This window comes from Lepisma saccharinum, chromosome 10, assembly GCF_977018435.1.
Source record: "Lepisma saccharinum chromosome 10, izLepSacc3.1, whole genome shotgun sequence".
NCBI lineage: Eukaryota > Metazoa > Arthropoda > Insecta > Zygentoma > Lepismatidae > Lepisma > Lepisma saccharinum.
This window is the reverse complement of record NC_139238.1, coordinates 88,670,415-88,689,027: the sequence shown is the minus strand read 5'-3', so window position 1 is coordinate 88,689,027 and position 18,613 is coordinate 88,670,415. Positions and strand designations below refer to the sequence as shown.

Sequence of the window (18,613 nt, the reverse complement as noted above, 5' to 3'; positions counted from 1 at the left end):
ATGCTTTACTTATGATTGAAATCTGGGACCTCTGTCTTCGTTGAGTGTAACAGTAAACATTCCGCCACAGTGCCTGGAAATAGAACTGTCGACTTATTTCCCATTACAATTCAAACTGCATTCTGTTCCCTCCAACAACCTAAGATACCTAAAACTAAATGCATCAAAACCTCATGAACCAGAAACGCCTCGATTGATGCACTAAAGTGTGCTTTTGGGCTTTATCTAGATTCAGGTTCACAGTTCATCATGTGATGCAAGTCAGTATTTCTTTCTGTGCCGAGCTGCACTTTAATCCATCGTTTCATGTGCTTTTGGTGCATCTTCCTGCATCTTTATCGACGATACACTTAAACATTTGAACTGAACTACAGACTTATGCATTTTTTGCTTCAAGTGATGGATGATCCTGCTGTGTGTATCATGCGACAACATTAGAATCTTAGGAAATTTCTTTTCGATTTCTGCAGCGTGTATCTGTTACGAAGACTAGCATAGTCTCTTTCCTTACAGATGTTTCTATGCCAAGACGACTTTGAATCGGAGTCGGCCGTTGTCCTGGGAGGCCCTACCCTCAAGGGGAAAGAGTTCGCCGTCAAGATGACCGACTGCTGGGCCAAATGGGATGCAGGAACGGACGAGAAGACCCTGAAGAATTTGAACCTGACCCTCAAGCCCGGAACGTTGGTCGTCATATCCGGTCCAAAATTTGCAGGAAAGGTACTCCATGTAGTTGGTGGCAGATCATCAGAAAATCTGAGCCCCGCGCCAGATAGAAGTTATTATTTGTGGACGGTTTATTATGAGTTCATGGTACAATAAACGCACGGCCATGAAAATACGTAGGTGGCTGGGCAGAATTGCGCTGTTGCCACATATGGGAAAGCGAGAGCGGGACAAAAGTCGCTGGTTTCCGCGCGCTGTGTGGCAACGTCAACCGACCTAGTTCGAGCGTCAGACCGGCCTCTCTCCGGGGCACTTTTGTATCATTCGTGACATTTCGAGCAAATACAGCTCCCCGTTCAGGAGATGATCCCTAACGGATCACCCTGATTGAGAAACACACGTGGGCTCGCTGTAACCGGTACAGCGACGCAGACGTCCTCTTTTACCCGGACAAAACCTCTTTTTCCGTTCCAAAAATGGTTCGGGTGGGTTTTTAGGAAAATTTGGAAATATCCTCTTTTCTGGGATAAAGGCAGCTGCTTAACTTCAAGATTAGTAACAAAGTGTTATTTGTAATTAATTGTTAATATTGTTTCAGTTTTCAATTTCAAAATATAGAAATACAACAGTCTCAGTTGAAAGCGCAAAGACAAGAAACTTTTCTACCAACAAAGAAAATACTCCGTTGAATAAAAAAATTTGATTAAAATCGGTTTCGCAACGTGATTTCACAATGATAATGGATTTTTAAAACAGATGCAAAGAGCTTCAAACCAAGACCAATATTGCATTTGTAGGACTACACAACACTTAGAAAAGTTGCTTCGTTTTTTAAAATTTCATAAAATCTGAAAATTAAGAATTGTGATTAAAACCTTTCTGTCTGCACCGCATTAAAATTTCATCACAATCCGGCCATCCGGTTTTTTTTATTTATAGAATTTCAAAGAGAGCGATCGTTTGAAAATCTCAAAAAGACACTTTTTCTCACGACGATTAAAAATAGAAGACATACTAAAAAAATGGTTAGCATACATTAACGCAGAATTGAAAAAGCCAAATCTTGGTGCGACTCGTTTTATGTAGGTCTACTGGTTAATTTCTAATCGTAGTCCAAACTCGAGTACCCATAATTTTTAATCCTACAGTAAATGCTCTTCTTTTTGCTCTCGTGTATAAATTCCTGAAGATTTTTTTTGCAGTCCACCACAATTTCCTTTTCTATGTTCAATAGTGTCTTGCCTCATGGTTGACCTTAGCCATATTTTCTGACGTCTTATAGGGTTATTCCTGAGTAAACAAAAAATAGATCCATGCCGACTGAACGAGAGTAGTGGTATTTACGGTACTATAAACCCACGAAAGTATGAACCCCCCTCCAGCAGATTTGCTTACACTTAAAACTTGCTCAACATGCCCATATGAGCTTTTTGCTCTAGTGTGGAACCCCCGTTTAATCTAAGATTTTTGTAAAAATGCCCTCGGGAATATTTCGGAAAGTATGACCCCCCTCAGATTGATTTGCCTATACTTACAAAAGGCACTTCTGTGAGATTGTTGTCCATAAATTTGTTAAAAATATGCCCCTTTTGATATTTTTTGATATCTTAAGTATAGTGACTGCTATAGTGCCCTAGCAGGTATAGATTTCAAAATTTTGTTAATATTACACTTTTCAGAAAATTCTATTTATAAAAATTAGGCATTTACAGCTTAAGTATTGCATATATCAGGAAAATTATAGAGACATAAAATGTAGAGAATCATGCCTAGAATATGCCTACAAAATTTCAAGTCTCCAGTACTGATAGTTTATGAAAAATCTCAAATTCAAAAAATTATCGATTTTTTAACAAAACTTCTAAACAGCCTCTAGATTTCAAATATGCAACCCCCATGCACCTATCTTGAAAAATAGGCAAGTTATTTAAGATCTAGAGAACAACAAGAGATTTTTGAAAAATTATAGAGATCAAAAAGTTGCATCTTGCCATGCCCAGGCCAAAGCAACAAACCCCATGTCTCTAGGATTCATGGTTCCAGAGATAATCAAAATCCAAAAAATTATCGATTTTTCAAAATTTGAGTATGTTGCTCTGGGGAACATGCAGAGTCACCCCATAAAATATTACTGGCCTAGGATCAAAATTAGTGAAAATTGCAAAAATAAAATAATCGATTTTTTCAAAATTTGAGTATGTTGCTCTGGGGAACATGCAGAGTCACCCCATAAAATATTACTGGCCTAGGATCAAAATTAGTGACAGAATGCAGAAACAAAAATTATAATAGGGCTTGGATACAGCTACCAGCCATTATATTTTTATTTTGAACACAGCACTTAAAACTAAGCCAAGATGCACCCCCACCCCCACCCACCCCCACCCCCCACACACCCACACCCACCCCCACACACCCACACCCACACCCACCCACCCCTACCCACCCCCACACCCACCCACCCACATCCATACATATTTACTTCCCGGCACACTTCTATTGCATCATGTTGTGCAATATTAATTGATTAAATGGTTATGACATAATGTGCTGATGTGGTGTTTTCTGATTGGCTAAAGCAAGCAAGGTTTTGATTGGTCCGACAAAACTATAAAAGCCAGGGCACAGTGCAGATTCTTCACCATTGCTGGATCGGCAGTGGAACCCACAAGTGGGGGATAGAACCTGAACAGGCTCCACCAAAGTATAGGAGACTTGAAGCATATAATTTGGCGGAATAACCCAAGTAAGGTCATAGAGACAATATACACTGATGCAATAAAAGCCAATTTTTGGCAGGGGGGCCAAAGTGGTTCCTAAATACAAAATAATTAATATCTCAAGAACTAATTGACATAGAGCTATGCAGTTTTTTTTGTCTGCACTGGAATAACCCAAGTAAGGTCATAGAGACAATATACACTGATGCAATAAAAGCCAATTTTTGGCAGGGGGGCCAAAGTGGTTCCTAAATACAAAACTCAAGAACTAATTGACATAGAGCTATGCAGTTTTTTTGTCTGCACTGAACTCAACTGATCCAGCATAGAGTTTTGATTTGAACCCCAAGAAATTGTATATAAATACCAAAGCCAAAAATATTAATACACATACACACATATACACACACACAAAGCACAGTGCTGAACTCAACTGATCCAGCATAGAGTTTTGATTTGAACCCCAGGAAATTGTATATAAATACCAAAGCCAAAAATATTAAGTGTATACACACATACATACATACATACACACACAAAGCACAGTGCTGAACCCAGCTGATATTTTTTATCCAGCATAGAGTTTTGATTTGAAACCCAGGAAATTGTATATAATAAACAACAAAAATGCCAAGTCAAAAATATTGTAATCAATGCAATAAAAATATATCCAGCCCCAATTGGGCCAAGCATCAAAAGATTTGTAACCCGGACAAATGCAGAACTCCCACAAAAATATGCCCCAAATGCAATAGAAAATACAGCATGCAATACTTCACATATACACATAAAGATACTTGCTCTGCACAACCATCTACATCTGGTCTGAAAAGAAAGCACGAAGCACCTCTTAATGCCAGAGCAGCAAAGCAGCCACGCCATGAACCTATCCGTAGCAGTTTTAATGGCCAATTAAGGGATCACCGGTTTGTATCAGAGCCAAGATGCGGCATTGAGAATTTCTTGAACAGTATAAATTCTGATCTCCAGGCAATTCTAAATGCACAAAATGGCTCTTATAAGCTATCCCTCAAATTGTATACACAATATAAGAAGCCAAACGCTACAAAATTTATACACCCCCACGTAACAGAAACTGTACCTGTATATTCAAATTCAAATTCAGACAAAATAATAAGCAGATTGATGGATCAATTGAATATTAAACACTCTGAATTTGCAGCAAAAGAGTCTGGATGGACCCTATGTGGCTCTCCACACAAGTTATATGTTAATATTTCTGAATTCAGCCCATTACAAGGATCTACATATCTGCCATTACCTGCCAATATTAAAAACAGAAGAGCCGTGGTTAATATAGAAAATACCGACCAGAAATGTTTTCTGTGGTGTATATTAGCTGCTTTGTTTCCAGTTTCAAGGCATCCTGAGAGAATAAGCTATTACAAACAGCATGAACATGATTTTGACGATGCAATGGAGGGTTTAGAATATCCAATGTCTGTTCAGAATATTGATAAATTTGAAAAAAGGGCCAGGCACATCAATGGCAAACAATTATCTATTAATGTATTTACTTGTTCCACTGGCAATTGCTTGATAGCACCTCTCAGAATCAGTACACTTGATGATGAATCTGCTATTCCGATTGATCTGCTCTTAATTGAAGGGGATGGCACATATCATTACACTCTGATACATAATCTTGAAGCTTTGGTGAGAACACAACTAGACAAAACTCATAAAATATTTAAGTTGTGCAGAAGATGTTTAACTGTATTTGATGGTCAAAAAATGGTGAAGGGTGTTCGGGAAGAGAATGCAGAAATTGCTAAAAACAAGTTAATTGAGCATCTGAAATACTGTGGGAACCATAAACCTGTTCATATGGTGATGCCCAATCCAAGTGAAAATTGCAAATTCAAAAAGTCTGAAGCCTTGTTGGAACACCCAGCATATATTGTCTGTGATTTTGAATCGAACGTCAAACCTGTTGAATTCTGCAATCCAGATCCCGAGGAATCTTCAAGTACACCATACCAGCTACATGAACCTTCCAGTTTTTGTTATGTGGTTGTACAGGATGGTATTGTTATTAAAGAATATTCATACAAGGGACCAAATGCCATCAAAATATTTGCACATAGAATAGAAAATGAGTGCCGTGACATAGCATATAACATCTTATTAAAATCAAAACCCATGTTGCCTTTAACAGAGGAACAGATTGAAGATTTCAACAATGCAGAAAAATGCCCGGTATGTGATTCTGAATTTTCAGATACAAATATCAAGGTACATCACCATTCTCATACAGATGGTCGATATAAACAGGCCCTGTGTAATAGCTGTAATATTCAGATCAAGAGACCAAGATTTGTCCCCATATTTTGCCATGGAGCATCCAATTATGATTTCCATCATCTGATCAGGTACGAGGGGTTTGAGAAGCAGAATTTAAATATTTTAGCTGAAAATGATGAGAAATATATATCTATTAGCAAGATAATTAAAGTTGATGGTGTTCCTATTCACATAAGATTTCTTGATTCTTACAGATTTTTATCTGCTAGCCTGGCTACACTGGCAAATCAATTATCTGATGATCAATTCAAAATCACACGTGCATTGTTTCCAAATCAGGACCTGAAATTAATTAGGCGGAAGGGTGTATATCCATATGACTATGTTACAGATTTTTCTAAATTTGATGAGTGTTCCCTGCCACCACAAGAAGAGTTTTACAGCAAAATCAGAGGATCTGGAATCACTGATGATGATTATCACCATGCCCAATTGATGTGGAACAATTTAAAATGCAAGACATTTGGTGATTATCACATGGCATATTTAAAACTTGATGTCACCCTCTTAGCTGATATATTGCAGGCATTCAGAAAATCTTCCATGCGAAATTATAAACTGGACCCAGTGTATTTTTTCAGTGCCCCGGGCCTAGCATGGGCCGCAACATTTTTCAACACCAAAATGCAATTGGATCTGATCCACGATCAAGATATGTATCTGTTTATGGAGAAAGGTATAAGAGGAGGGATGGTGCAATGTTCCCAGAGATATGCCAGAGCAAATAACAAATATATGCCTGATTATGATCCAGCACGGCCATCAAATTATATACTGTATGTGGATGCAAACAGCCTCTATGGTCATGCCATGATGCAAAAACTGCCATATGCAGGGCTTGAGTGGGTTGAAAATTACAATATTGAAGATCTTCAGAATTTTGATGACCGTGAACATGGCCTCTTCTTAGAGGTTGATCTGATATTTCCTGATGATTTGCACAACAAATTTTCTGATCTGCCCCCAATTCCCGAGGTTCAGTGCTCACCTGGCTCTAAACAGAAGAAGCTCATGATGACTCTGGAGCCGAAACAGGGATGTGTCATATATTACAAAAACCTCCAGTTCCTGATGAAACATGGTGTTCAAGTGACCAAAGTTGGCAAAGTCTTAAGGTTCAGGCACTCAAGATGGTTGAAACCATACATTGATACAAACACAGAGCTTCGAACATCTGCAAAGAGCCAATTTGATAAGGGCTTGTTTAAATTGATGGTGAATTCAGTGTATGGCAAAACTATTGAAAATGTCAGAAAACATACCGATGTTAAAATAATTACTGACCCCAGCCTGAGCAAAAAATTGGTTGCAAAGCCCAACTTCAATTACAGAAGAATTTATGATGAGCACATGGCTCTTTTCAACATGATGAAAACAAAGATCAAGTTTGATAAACCTATTTATGTAGGGGCTGTGATATTGGAATTGTCCAAATTACATATGTTAACATTGTATTATGATGTGCTGAAACCTTTTTATGGTGATCGTGTAAAATTATTGTACATGGATACGGATAGTTTTATTCTTGATATTCAAACAGAAGATGTTTATCAAGATATGTCACAGCCTGAATTGTTTCCATACTTTGATACCAGTGAACATACAATAATTCAACCCCACAACAAAAAGGTGCCTGGCAAGTTAAAAGATGAGACACTTGGTGATGTTATTGTGGAATTTGCTGGGTTAAGTGCCAAGGTGTACAGTTTTAAAACATGTAGTGCTGTTGTCAAAAAGGCCAAGGGCATTGGCAAAGTAACTGTGGAAAAAGAGCTTGTATTTGAAGATTATAAAAATTGCATCAAATCACAGAGTTCAATTAGAACATCAGAAAAGAGAATTCAGAGTGAGGATCACTTGTTGACTAGCAATATTGTAAGAAAAGTGGCCCTGGACCCACATGATGATAAGAGATGCATTTTATCATGTGACATACATACTTTACCTTGGGGGCATTGTGATTTGAAAAATGGCAAACAATGCCCAATTACAGAGCATGATTTGAAATAAATAAACATGCCTATGAACTTATTTGGGTACAAAAAACAGGCTATTATGGAGCTGCCGACACCACAACCCTCTTCTGATATGATATCTAAACTGAGTGGCTTGTTAATTATTCATCTGAACAGCATACTTACAGATGTTGATGATGAAACAGGCAAAATATTGTACATATTTAACAATAATTTAAATCATTACCAATTACCTGTAGGTGGGCAATTCCAATTTATTACAACCCCTGAGGGTGATGTCAAGATTTCAGTAGGGAGAAATATTTATAGAATTAAGCACTCAAACATGGTTTCTGGCACTGTATATACTGTTTCTGCTGGTGACTGCTTATATATTGAGGTCCCTGGATCCTATGACAAGCTTATACCCTTTTTTATAGAATTAAGAATCAGATACTCTATAATAAATAACCAGTAAAACAAAAATGCCTAATGATATATTTGGCCATACAAGACATGAAGATCACAGTGACGAGATTCTGATGCTTGATGTCAGAGTCAAGAAATTAAGAAGTGATTTACAAGCTTTACAGACCACACTCAATGCCAGTCTTCAATTAGAAATTACAAATTTGCAATCACAATGCATGGACCCTCTTCTTAAAATTGATTCTGAACTCAAATTGTTGCTTCAGAAATATACTGATTTGGCCACATTAGATAATTTTCAAAGTTTGGAAGAAGCTGTAGCAGCTCTTCAAGCCAAATTTAAGACCCAGGCCACCAACTCTGAGCAATTGAAACAGCAATTGGAGGAACAGATAAATAATGTCCAGACACAGCTCCAAACAATTGTCAAAAGCATAAAATCACAAGAAGATTTTGATCTAGTCATTTCCACTCTAAAAGAACAGATTCAGTCACTCCAGATACCTAATCTGGATCCTCTGCACAATGCCATAGCCGAGGTTAAAGAAAAAATTGAGACACTTGAAAATTTTATGAACAATTTGCCATCTTCTGATGCTTTGAATGCAATAACTCGGAGTGTTGCAAATATTAAGCTGCAACTTGAAACATATGAAGATTTTGGAAAAATTCAAAGTACCATAACCCATCTTGAAGGTATCATAGCAGCAGTGCAAAGTGATTTGGCAAATGTACAAGAAACTCGCCTGCCTGGTATTGTAGACACACTTGTCAGTGTCCAGCACCAAATCACAAAGCTTGAAAACCTCAACACTGAATCTGAGCTATCTCATTTTCATCACTTGATCGATGATATCCAAACAAAGCTTGAAATTTTACAACAATCAACACCCTCTCAGGCAGATATAGCCCTGCTCCAAAATGCTATGCAAAATGTGGCTGATGCTTCTGAATTAAACAATGTAAAATTGGCACTTGAATTTTTGCAAAATACAGTATCAAATCTGCCTACATCACAGGAACTTAAAAATATAAAGAGGGCAGTGAATCGCATATTGAAATCAGAAGATATCAAGAATATCCAGGCAGAGATCAAACATCTCACTCAGACAGTGGCCACTCTACCAACCAATCAACATATTAATGAACTGCATGCCCTGTTTGAGGATATCAGAAGACAGGTCCATGATCTTACTGCTCAAAATTCAAAATTGGCAGTTGTTGAAAATTTGCAACAAATTGTAGCTAATATCAAGCAACAGCTAGGGACCATGGAATCCAATCAAGCAAATGCTCTGTCTGTTTTTGCCACCCAGCTCCAAGAAATAGTGCAACAATACAAGAAACTTGTTGTGGACATAAAAATCAAGCCAGGCCATGATGATGTTGTTAGGACCATCAATGAGCACCTTGAATCTGTAACAAGCAGATTGCTCACAGCAGAAAAAGAAATAACAGGCATAATCGAGAATCCAAAACATACAGTAATTCTTGAATTGTACAGCATCCCCAACAAAGAATATGATTCTCCATTTACACCAGGTGGCAAAATATATATGCTGTCCCCTGCACAATTTTATTACCAGTTTTTTGTTGGGGGCACACTGAGACCAATCAAGATCAAATATTGGCATCAGCCACAGGCACACCACTACCCCACCTTATCAATAACAAATGCTGACAACAAACCAAAAATCACCAGTGTAGAGTTAGAGGATTTTACAGATCCCGATACATTGGAAACAGCCTATACTGAAGATGATGGCACTCTGGAATTTAAAATACAAATAGGGGACAAATTATATTTAGAAAATCCTGTAGTATCAGCTGCTGAACACCCCATAGTTGCAATATTTTTGTTTTCATATTATGTCTAGAGAAATTATTGTTGATGAATTACACAGACAGGCCAGACATAATTTTAAGAGACTCCCAGTAGTCACAAAAGGCATAGATGATTTATGGCAGAGCGACTTGATTGAAATGGCAAGTGGACAGTTGAAAAACTTAGACAAAATCAACAAGGGCTACAAGTATCTACTCACTGTAATAGATACATTTTCAAAATTTGCCTGGGCAGTGCCACTCAAATCCAAGACTGGAAAATGTGTTACAGAAGCCATCAGGACAATCATCAATCAGAGTGGAAGATCACCGCGCTATTTGCAAACAGATAATGGCAAAGAATTTTATAATTCAGTGTTCCAACAATTTATTAAAAGCCAGGCAATAAAACATTACTCGAGTTACAGTGATCTCAAAGCCTCAATTGTAGAGAGATTCAACAGAACCTTAAAAAATCTTATGTATAAACAATTTACCCTCCAAGGTAATTATAAATGGATTAATATTCTTCCAGAACTTCTACATAAATATAACAACTCGGTCCATTCTACAATCAACATGAAACCCTCTGAAGTAACTTCATCTGATGAGCAAAAATTGATCAGGACTGTTTATTATCCTAGATACCAGCCAACAACAAGAAGGGCCAAATACAGGGTGGGTGATCAAGTAAGAATCAGCAAATATAAGCACTTATTCAAAAGAGGCTTTACTAGAAACTGGAGCACCGAATTATTTACAGTGGTTCAAGTTAAACCTGGGACCCTTAACACATATATAATAAAAGATCACCGAGGAGAAATTCTCAAAGGCAGGTTCTATGAACAAGAGCTCAGCAAAACTAAACAGCCTGACACATATCTCATAGAAAAAAAGGCAACAAGTTACTTGTCAAATGGCTAGGTCATCCGGAAAACAGCTGGATCGATGCAGACAAAGTAATAATATGAGCACCTGGGATGTTATAAAAAGGCTGCCAGAACCTGAACAGCAGAATAAGAGAAATGGCAACTTGCTGCCTGATAATATTAGGTGTCTTATTGTTGGGCCATCGGCTTGTGGTAAAACTACACTAATGGTTGATAATTTTTTATTGGCACCCAACTGGTTAGACTGGAAAAACAGGCACTTGTATGTCTTCTCTAAGAGCTTGGAACAATTAAAAATCAGCAGCTGATGAAGCTATATGATGGACTGGATATAGCCACTTTTGAACCAGATGTTAAGCCACTTGATGAATGTCTCGATAATTCTGTTGTTGTGTTTGATGACATTATACTGGATAATCAAAACAAGGTTAGAAATTTCTTTACACAGGGCCGACACAAAAACATTGATTGCTTCTACCTGGCACAGACTTTTTCTAAAATACCGAAGCAGCTGATCCGGGACAACAGCAATTTTATATGTGTGTTTCATCAAGATCATACCAACCTCAAACACATACATGATGAATATGTAGGTGGGGACTTGAGCTACAATGACTTTTCCAAGTTTTGCAGTAGGTGCTGGAACCAAGACAGTTATGGGTTTGTCACAATTGATATGACAAGAACACCTAATACTGGCAAATACAGAAATAAAATCAACGATTTTCTAGACGTTGAGACGTATATAAATAACCATGAAAAGGCCAATTATCGATGATCTTAAGTTAAGAGATTATCTTGTAAAAAGATTTAAGGGATGGAAATCAGAGAACCGTGGAATTTATGAAAAACACAAACAAACAGAACAGCCTGTAATTGATGCTATTAATAATTTAGGTAAGAATATCAAAACTGTTACAGAGCAAAATCAAGATTTGATCACGGAGCTTGTACCTGTAGCTGCTAGGAACATTTTAGATTATCCATTCACCCCACTTTCCAGTATTCATACACCTAGTCCTATTGCTCCTAGAAGAATTGAAGCTACTCAGGATCCTATTGAATTGGGTCTTCTTGCTCAAAAATATTTAAGCACACCTAAAGACAACAAAGATGAGGTGTTTGGCTTATATGCAGACACAGAGCTTGATGGTAGCATCATACATAGAATTGGCAATTTCAGAGTAACTTTTATGAGGGATGATCTGATTGTTTATTCAGAATCTCGTCTCGGAGAAAAAGGTGCTTTTGTTAAGTACCCCGGAACACCTGGATTGTGGGAACTGATGACTAGGAAAAGACCTGGCAGCTATACAGATCAAGATTATGAACATTACAAAGAAATATTAATAAAATCAGATGCTCTGTACCAGAACAATGATCCCACACAAAAAAGAGTCAAGTCTAGCAGTGGAGCAAAATACAACAATTTAATCAAGCCCATATGGTCACAAATCAAGACTGGCAGTGGAATCAAACAATACAACACCCTGCCTAAAGAATTTGTGTGGGTTGATGATGTCAGGAAACTTGTAGATAGGTTGCTGGTGATAGCTGGGGAGGAAAATGCTGGCAACCACAATTTTTACAATGAAAAGGTTGGAATTATGGACATGATAAGCACCAAATTGTCTAATTTTATAGTGAATGACCCTAAGGGGATTGGATATCTTATAAAAATTATTAATACTCTACCACCCAAATTTTGGAATGTCTCTGAGGGTCGGGGCCTGGTTAATGACATTATAAACAAGCTGCCATTTGAACTACACATTCCAGGCTATCAGTATTGTGGTCCCGGCACAAAATTGGATCATAGATTAAACAGAGGTGATCCTGGTGTTAATCCCCTAGATGCTGCTTGCAGAGACCATGCCATAGCATACAACACACATACTGATCTTGACAAGAGACATGTTGCAGACAAGAAATTAGAAGAGGCTGCATTTGGCAGATTTGTAAGCAAAGATGCTTCTTTAAGTGAAAAAATTGCAGCATTGGGGACCACCATAGCTATGAGCACCAAACAAAAACTGGGGTGGGGGCTGTGAATATGTATATAATAAACCTACAATGAAGGCCAAGGGTGTTATGTATCAAATACCTTATGCAGGTCTTAAATCTCTTAAAACTATTGACAGTCTTTTAACCAAAAAGCAGCGCAAGAAAAAAAATTCTTGTATTGCAAAGGGACATGGTATGAAATTGTTGCTTAGTAACCCCCATTTAAAAAAATTACAGCAATCAAGAAAAAAATTGCATACAGGGGGATTCATATTTACCATCCCTGCCATCTTAGCTGCTCTCGGGGCTGTTGGGAGCTTGGCTGGGGGATCAGCTGCCATAGCAAAAACAGTAATAGATGCCAAGAAAAATAGGGCAGAATTAGATGAGCAGAAGCGCCATAACCTGGTCATGGAGAAAAAAGGCAAAGGTGTTAAGAGATCCATGAATAAGTTTAAAAAAAACAAGAGCCGCTTACAAACCAAGATATTGAAGCTTTGATCAAGCCACTGGGCATCAAAAATTTTAGGGGTGTGTACATGTCTGATTCTTTACCGGAACAACCACTCAACAAAGAGTGTAGCATTGTTAATTTGGATGAGTACAAAAATCAGGGCACTCACTGGATCTGTTATCTTAAATATTTAAACAATGAGGCATTTGTGTTTGATTCATTTGGAGGTGTTCCACCTGAAAATTTAATAAAATATCTAAAATCACCTAATCTTTATTACAATAATGCCCGTGTTCAAAACTTCAAAGATGTTAATTGCGGACATTTGTGTTTATCTGTTCTTAGATATATGTCTCAAATAAATAAACCATCAATTGAAAATTTTCAAAAAGCCTTGTGGTATCTGAAACATCATGGGGGTATTCCATCTCACCAGCCAAAATTCAATATTGAAACTCAAATTACATGATGACATAGTGTATCCCAAAACAATAGCTCTCAGGGCATTTTACGGCATGTACCTGATCCCTAATATTACACACCACAACAATACAATTGCAGTAGGGGATCAAAAAATTGTCATCACTCCAGGGCAATATAATCTATCCACTTTAAATGCTCAATTACCCAGAGGTATAGTGTTAAGTCAAAATTCTGTCACTCACAGAGTAGAGATTGTATCTGCTACGGAGACAGTGGATCTGGGTACTATAGGAGAGCTGTTGGGATTTGAGAACAACACAAAACTTGAAGCAGCCATCAAACACACTGCTATGAATATACCTAAATTCTTAGCCATAGAGACTCTGAATATTCACTGTAATGTGGCCGAGGGTATGATCACCAAATCAAATGGCATAGGCACTCACAAACAAACTGGCATCATTGCAACATTCAAACCTAATTCCGAATTCATGGAGCCCATCATCTACAATCCATCCCCAACATTATATTTTCCCGTGTGCCATAATAGAATAGATTACATTGAATTGATGGTCACTAATGAAAAAGAAGAATTAGTTGATTTTGCTGGAGCCACAACAACTGCTATCATAGAGATTAATATTTAAATAAAAATACATACAATGGAAAATATTGAGAGTTATGAGCTACAATCATTTCCCCCAAACAGGAGGACATTTGCAAATTTAAATCAACCCAACACAGAAATTGAGGTTGATCTTGATGTAGGGGATGGATTTATACACCCTCACAGAGCAGATCTATACATCAAATTTGATGTTGTAAAGCTCGATGGAACAGATTATCCGGCAAATTCGAATATAAGATTGGTAGATAATTTTGTGCCGCATCTGTTCTCTGAAATTGAGATCAGAAAGCATGGTGTTGTTATAAACAGAGTAGATTATCCCGGCATTACCTCCACAGCTTTGGCCACACTAAAATTATCCAAAACCGAAGCTTCTTACTACAAAATATGTGGATTTGAGGCTGGTGATAAAATATTATCTAAAAACCACACAGTGCTGTTCCCTATGCGCCTGTTGCCAGGATTCTTCTCGGATTACAAAGATATCATGTGGAAGGGTGGGTTAAGAATTACATTTAGAAGAGCTGCAAATGATAATAATGCTTTGATGAGGTACAGTGCAATAAACCCTACAGGAGAAGCTCTGCCCAATACCCTACCTGATGAGGGCAAATGCATTATTCAGACTATGGAGTTAAGAATCCCTGTTGTTGAATATGAAGCCAGTTATGCTCTTAAATACAAAGCTGATATCCTAAAAAATCCACAGGTTCTTTTGCAATTTTATACATATCAATGTGTACAGAAGCCTGCATCTGGTACCTATTATGAGTTTGATGCTACAAATTCATTCTCCAGCATACAATACGACATGCCTGATTTTGTGGTGGTACTGTTTCAGACTGGAAGACACAATAATCAGGAAAAAAATTCAAGTAAATTTGATAACTGCAACATCAAGAACATATATCTTAAAAATGGCAGAAATGAGGTATTCCCTAGAGAAAATTACAATTTAGACATGTCCAAGAATGATTTCCTCAAATTATATGAGGCATTTACGGCATTCAAAAGAGTCACTACTGGCAATACTGACATGTATTACACACCAGATGAATTCAAAGCACAGAGACCCATGTTTGTAATCAACACTTCAAAAAGGAAACAAGTTGTAGTTAATGACAGGACAAACATTAAAATTATCTGTGAATTCCATGAGGCTTTACCTGAAGACACCATTTGTAGTGTTATTCTCATAGGTGAAAAATCATATGTTTATGACGTAAGAAATGAGAGAGTCACGGAGCAATTCTAGAAGAATTACATTGTTTTAATATTAGATAAACAAATTGAAGCTAGTATCCAATTGAACTTAAACCAGAAATAAATATGTGTGTATGTATGTATGGGTGGCCTAGTTTTAAGTGTGGCCAAAAGAGGGGCATATTTTTAACAAATTTATGGACAACAATCTCACAGAAGTGCCTTTTGTAAGTATAGGCAAATCAATCTGAGGGGGGTCATACTTTCCGAAATATTCCCGAGGGCATTTTTACAAAAATCTTAGATTAAACGGGGGTTCCACACTAGAGCAAAAAGCTCATATGGGCATGTTGAGCAAGTTTTAAGTGTAAGCAAATCTGCTGGAGGGGGGTTCATACTTTCGTGGGTTTATAGTACCGTAAATACCACTACTAACGAGGAGTCTCTATGTTTGCCGTAAGTGCCAGTATTTTCTTCCAAACGGTTGGATATTCTGTGTTGTAGAAACATTTACATTCGCCGTGTGTGGATTGCAAAGGCGATAAGTGATAAACCCATAAGTGCTGTTAGTGTTGTTGACTCAACATAAGTACACTTTAGAACAAAGAATTATTATGTACGATTCCTATATAAACAAACTCGTACAGAAGAAGTAACGTATGCGAGTGTAAACTTTCTCAAAATATTTTTTGGCAGTACAAAGACAACATTTCCAACGTCCTCTGTGCAAATGTAAGTGATTATTGTACTTGAATTTGTGAAATATTTTAATTTCAATAAATCCGAGTTCGATCTCCGGCGGGGGAGAACCGGGATTTTTTCCACCTGTTCAAGCGGCTCCGGTGCCCACCCACCGTCGTACAAAGTGGGTACCTGGAGGAAACTCTGGGTGATAAAGGCGGCCAGGGGCGTGGTGCTGATCAAGAAAGTTTTGGACTCTAACCCCACACCCCCACGCCTTCATGGCGTGGTGTAAATCACAGGGGAGCACTTTACTTTTACTTTTTTTTTAAATCTATGCGCTTGAGTCAGAGTTGGCAAGGTAATTTACTCGTTACGTTTTTCACGTAATTTTCTAGTAATTTACTTCGCGTAGAACATCAGTTTTTAACGCAGATGTAACAAACCTATTTTCTTTAGTAGATTGCAATATAAACAATGTAATTACGTTACATTTTAAACTTTAATTGTCTTCCATATTTCAGCACAAAATCATTATTTACTGAAGATTGTTTACACAGCCACCTTACACCTTCACCCTCACTAACAATTTTTTTTAAAAAGTTGAGAAACCTGTTGATATATACTACGTGTTGCACTACTACTTGTATTTAATTTTATAAAATAACGATTAACAACAATTTATTTGGATTGGATTTCAAAGTTTTACTAACAGCTTCAAATTAATTTTTCATACTTATATACGTATAACTCTAAAAACAAAACACACGTTGATTGTTAACTGTTATAGGTTATACTGAAGAAGAAACTGCTGATTGAAAAGAAAATTTAAGTTTAACTTTTTAAAATTTGTCGATTTTGCTTTCAAGACTGAAAAAAAATACTTTGTCGCTATTTTAATTTTCACTGAAAAAAAATGTTATGCACTTTAAATCTTTATAATAAGAACACACAATTTCGGAATGGAAGTTTTTTAAAAGCCTTTTTTGTTTTGTTTTCTGCCACAGCAAACTTCCAACCATCGAAAAAACATGTTTACTTTTAATTTTTTTGTTTCATCCTTTGCACTTTACGTGTTATACATATGTTATGCGTAATTTACGTGTCATGTAGAAGCGTAATTGCACAACCTTGGCTTGAGAGATTACGTACGTCCAATATCACCGCAAGCAGCTTGCTTCCTGCTGCTACGTGAGCCGCGTTGTAGCGGCACAATAATAAAATAAAAGCATTGTAATGCTACTTCTTATTTTGCTGCGAGGCATTAAAAAAATTTACAACTTGCATTTATTTCCCCTAGTCGTCCCTTCTGCGCGTGATGCTGAAGCAGCTGCCCATCTCCAAGGGCTCGCTTGAAGTGAAGGGCTCCTTGTCCTACACATCGCAGACACCCTGGGTGTTTCCCGGCTCCGTGCAGGACAACGTCACCTTCGGTCTTCCCATGAACAGGAGGAGGTTCTACCAGACTCTCAGGATGTGCTCTCTGCAGAAGGAGTCGGAAGAACTAACGGAGGATCAACTGACCAACGCGCCTGCAATCTCTTTGGCGGACGATGTTCGATCAAAAATAAACTTGGCTAGGTAATATGCAGTGATCAGAACGCTACATTTTAAAAGTAGCTTCTCTACAGCTACCGCTACTCATCCAAAAATGTAGCTTCGCTACAGCTGCAACTAAATTTACCAAAAAGTAGCTCGCTACGCTACTCATGTGCGCTACTCGCTACTTCACTACTTTTCCGCTACTTCTGCATAAAAAAATGAAACAACCACACGGATATTCAAAAGAAGCCCTTAGTATGATAGTTGTACTTACTGGAAAATAGATTGCTATTTATTATCATAATTCCCGTAATTCGTTGGATATTTGCTCTAACATTGTGGATAGCTGGAGGATGTTGCTTTGGTATAGCTAAATGAGCAACAGGTGGAGCGATGCTTTACGTACATTTCCTGTTGGGAATGTTTCCCTGAAGACACAGCGGAAATTTTGTCACCTTGAAATCAACGGGCTCCAGGTTTGATACTTGGCAGAGGCACTAGTGATTCTGATCCAATCTCGATTAGCTTATCTGTGCATAAAGTGGACTCAAAACAACAACTAGGAAACACGTCTACTTGGGAGGATGGATCCTCATGCTCCTCCATTCACCACACTACTCATCATCATCATTCATCACTCTTCCTTATTCTCATAATTAGTCAAAAGTAGCAGAAGGCGACTCTAGATAACAGAATAACAAAATAAACCATTCATCCTCATCGTCATGATTAGCAAATGTTACAGAAAAAGATCGTAAAAGTAGAAGAAATGCATACATTTGGAAACTGTATATTATTTTTTTATTAACTAAAGAAAATTATCCTCTCTGCAGAAAAGGCAATAACTCGTGCATACGTTTTACAATATC

At 37.6% G+C, this 18,613-nt stretch overlaps 1 protein-coding gene across 1 annotated transcript in view; it reads left to right on the top strand.

Moving 5' to 3' along the window:
• Positions 1-18,613, top strand: part of LOC145994438 (putative multidrug resistance-associated protein lethal(2)03659) — a 141,887-nt gene that overhangs the window by 56,309 nt on the left and 66,965 nt on the right. The window contains exons 10-11 of the mRNA XM_083130573.1: positions 514-720; positions 17,503-17,783. Of these exons, the coding sequence (XP_082986699.1) occupies positions 514-720; positions 17,503-17,783 (488 nt within the window). The remainder of the gene's footprint in view (positions 1-513; positions 721-17,502; positions 17,784-18,613) is intronic.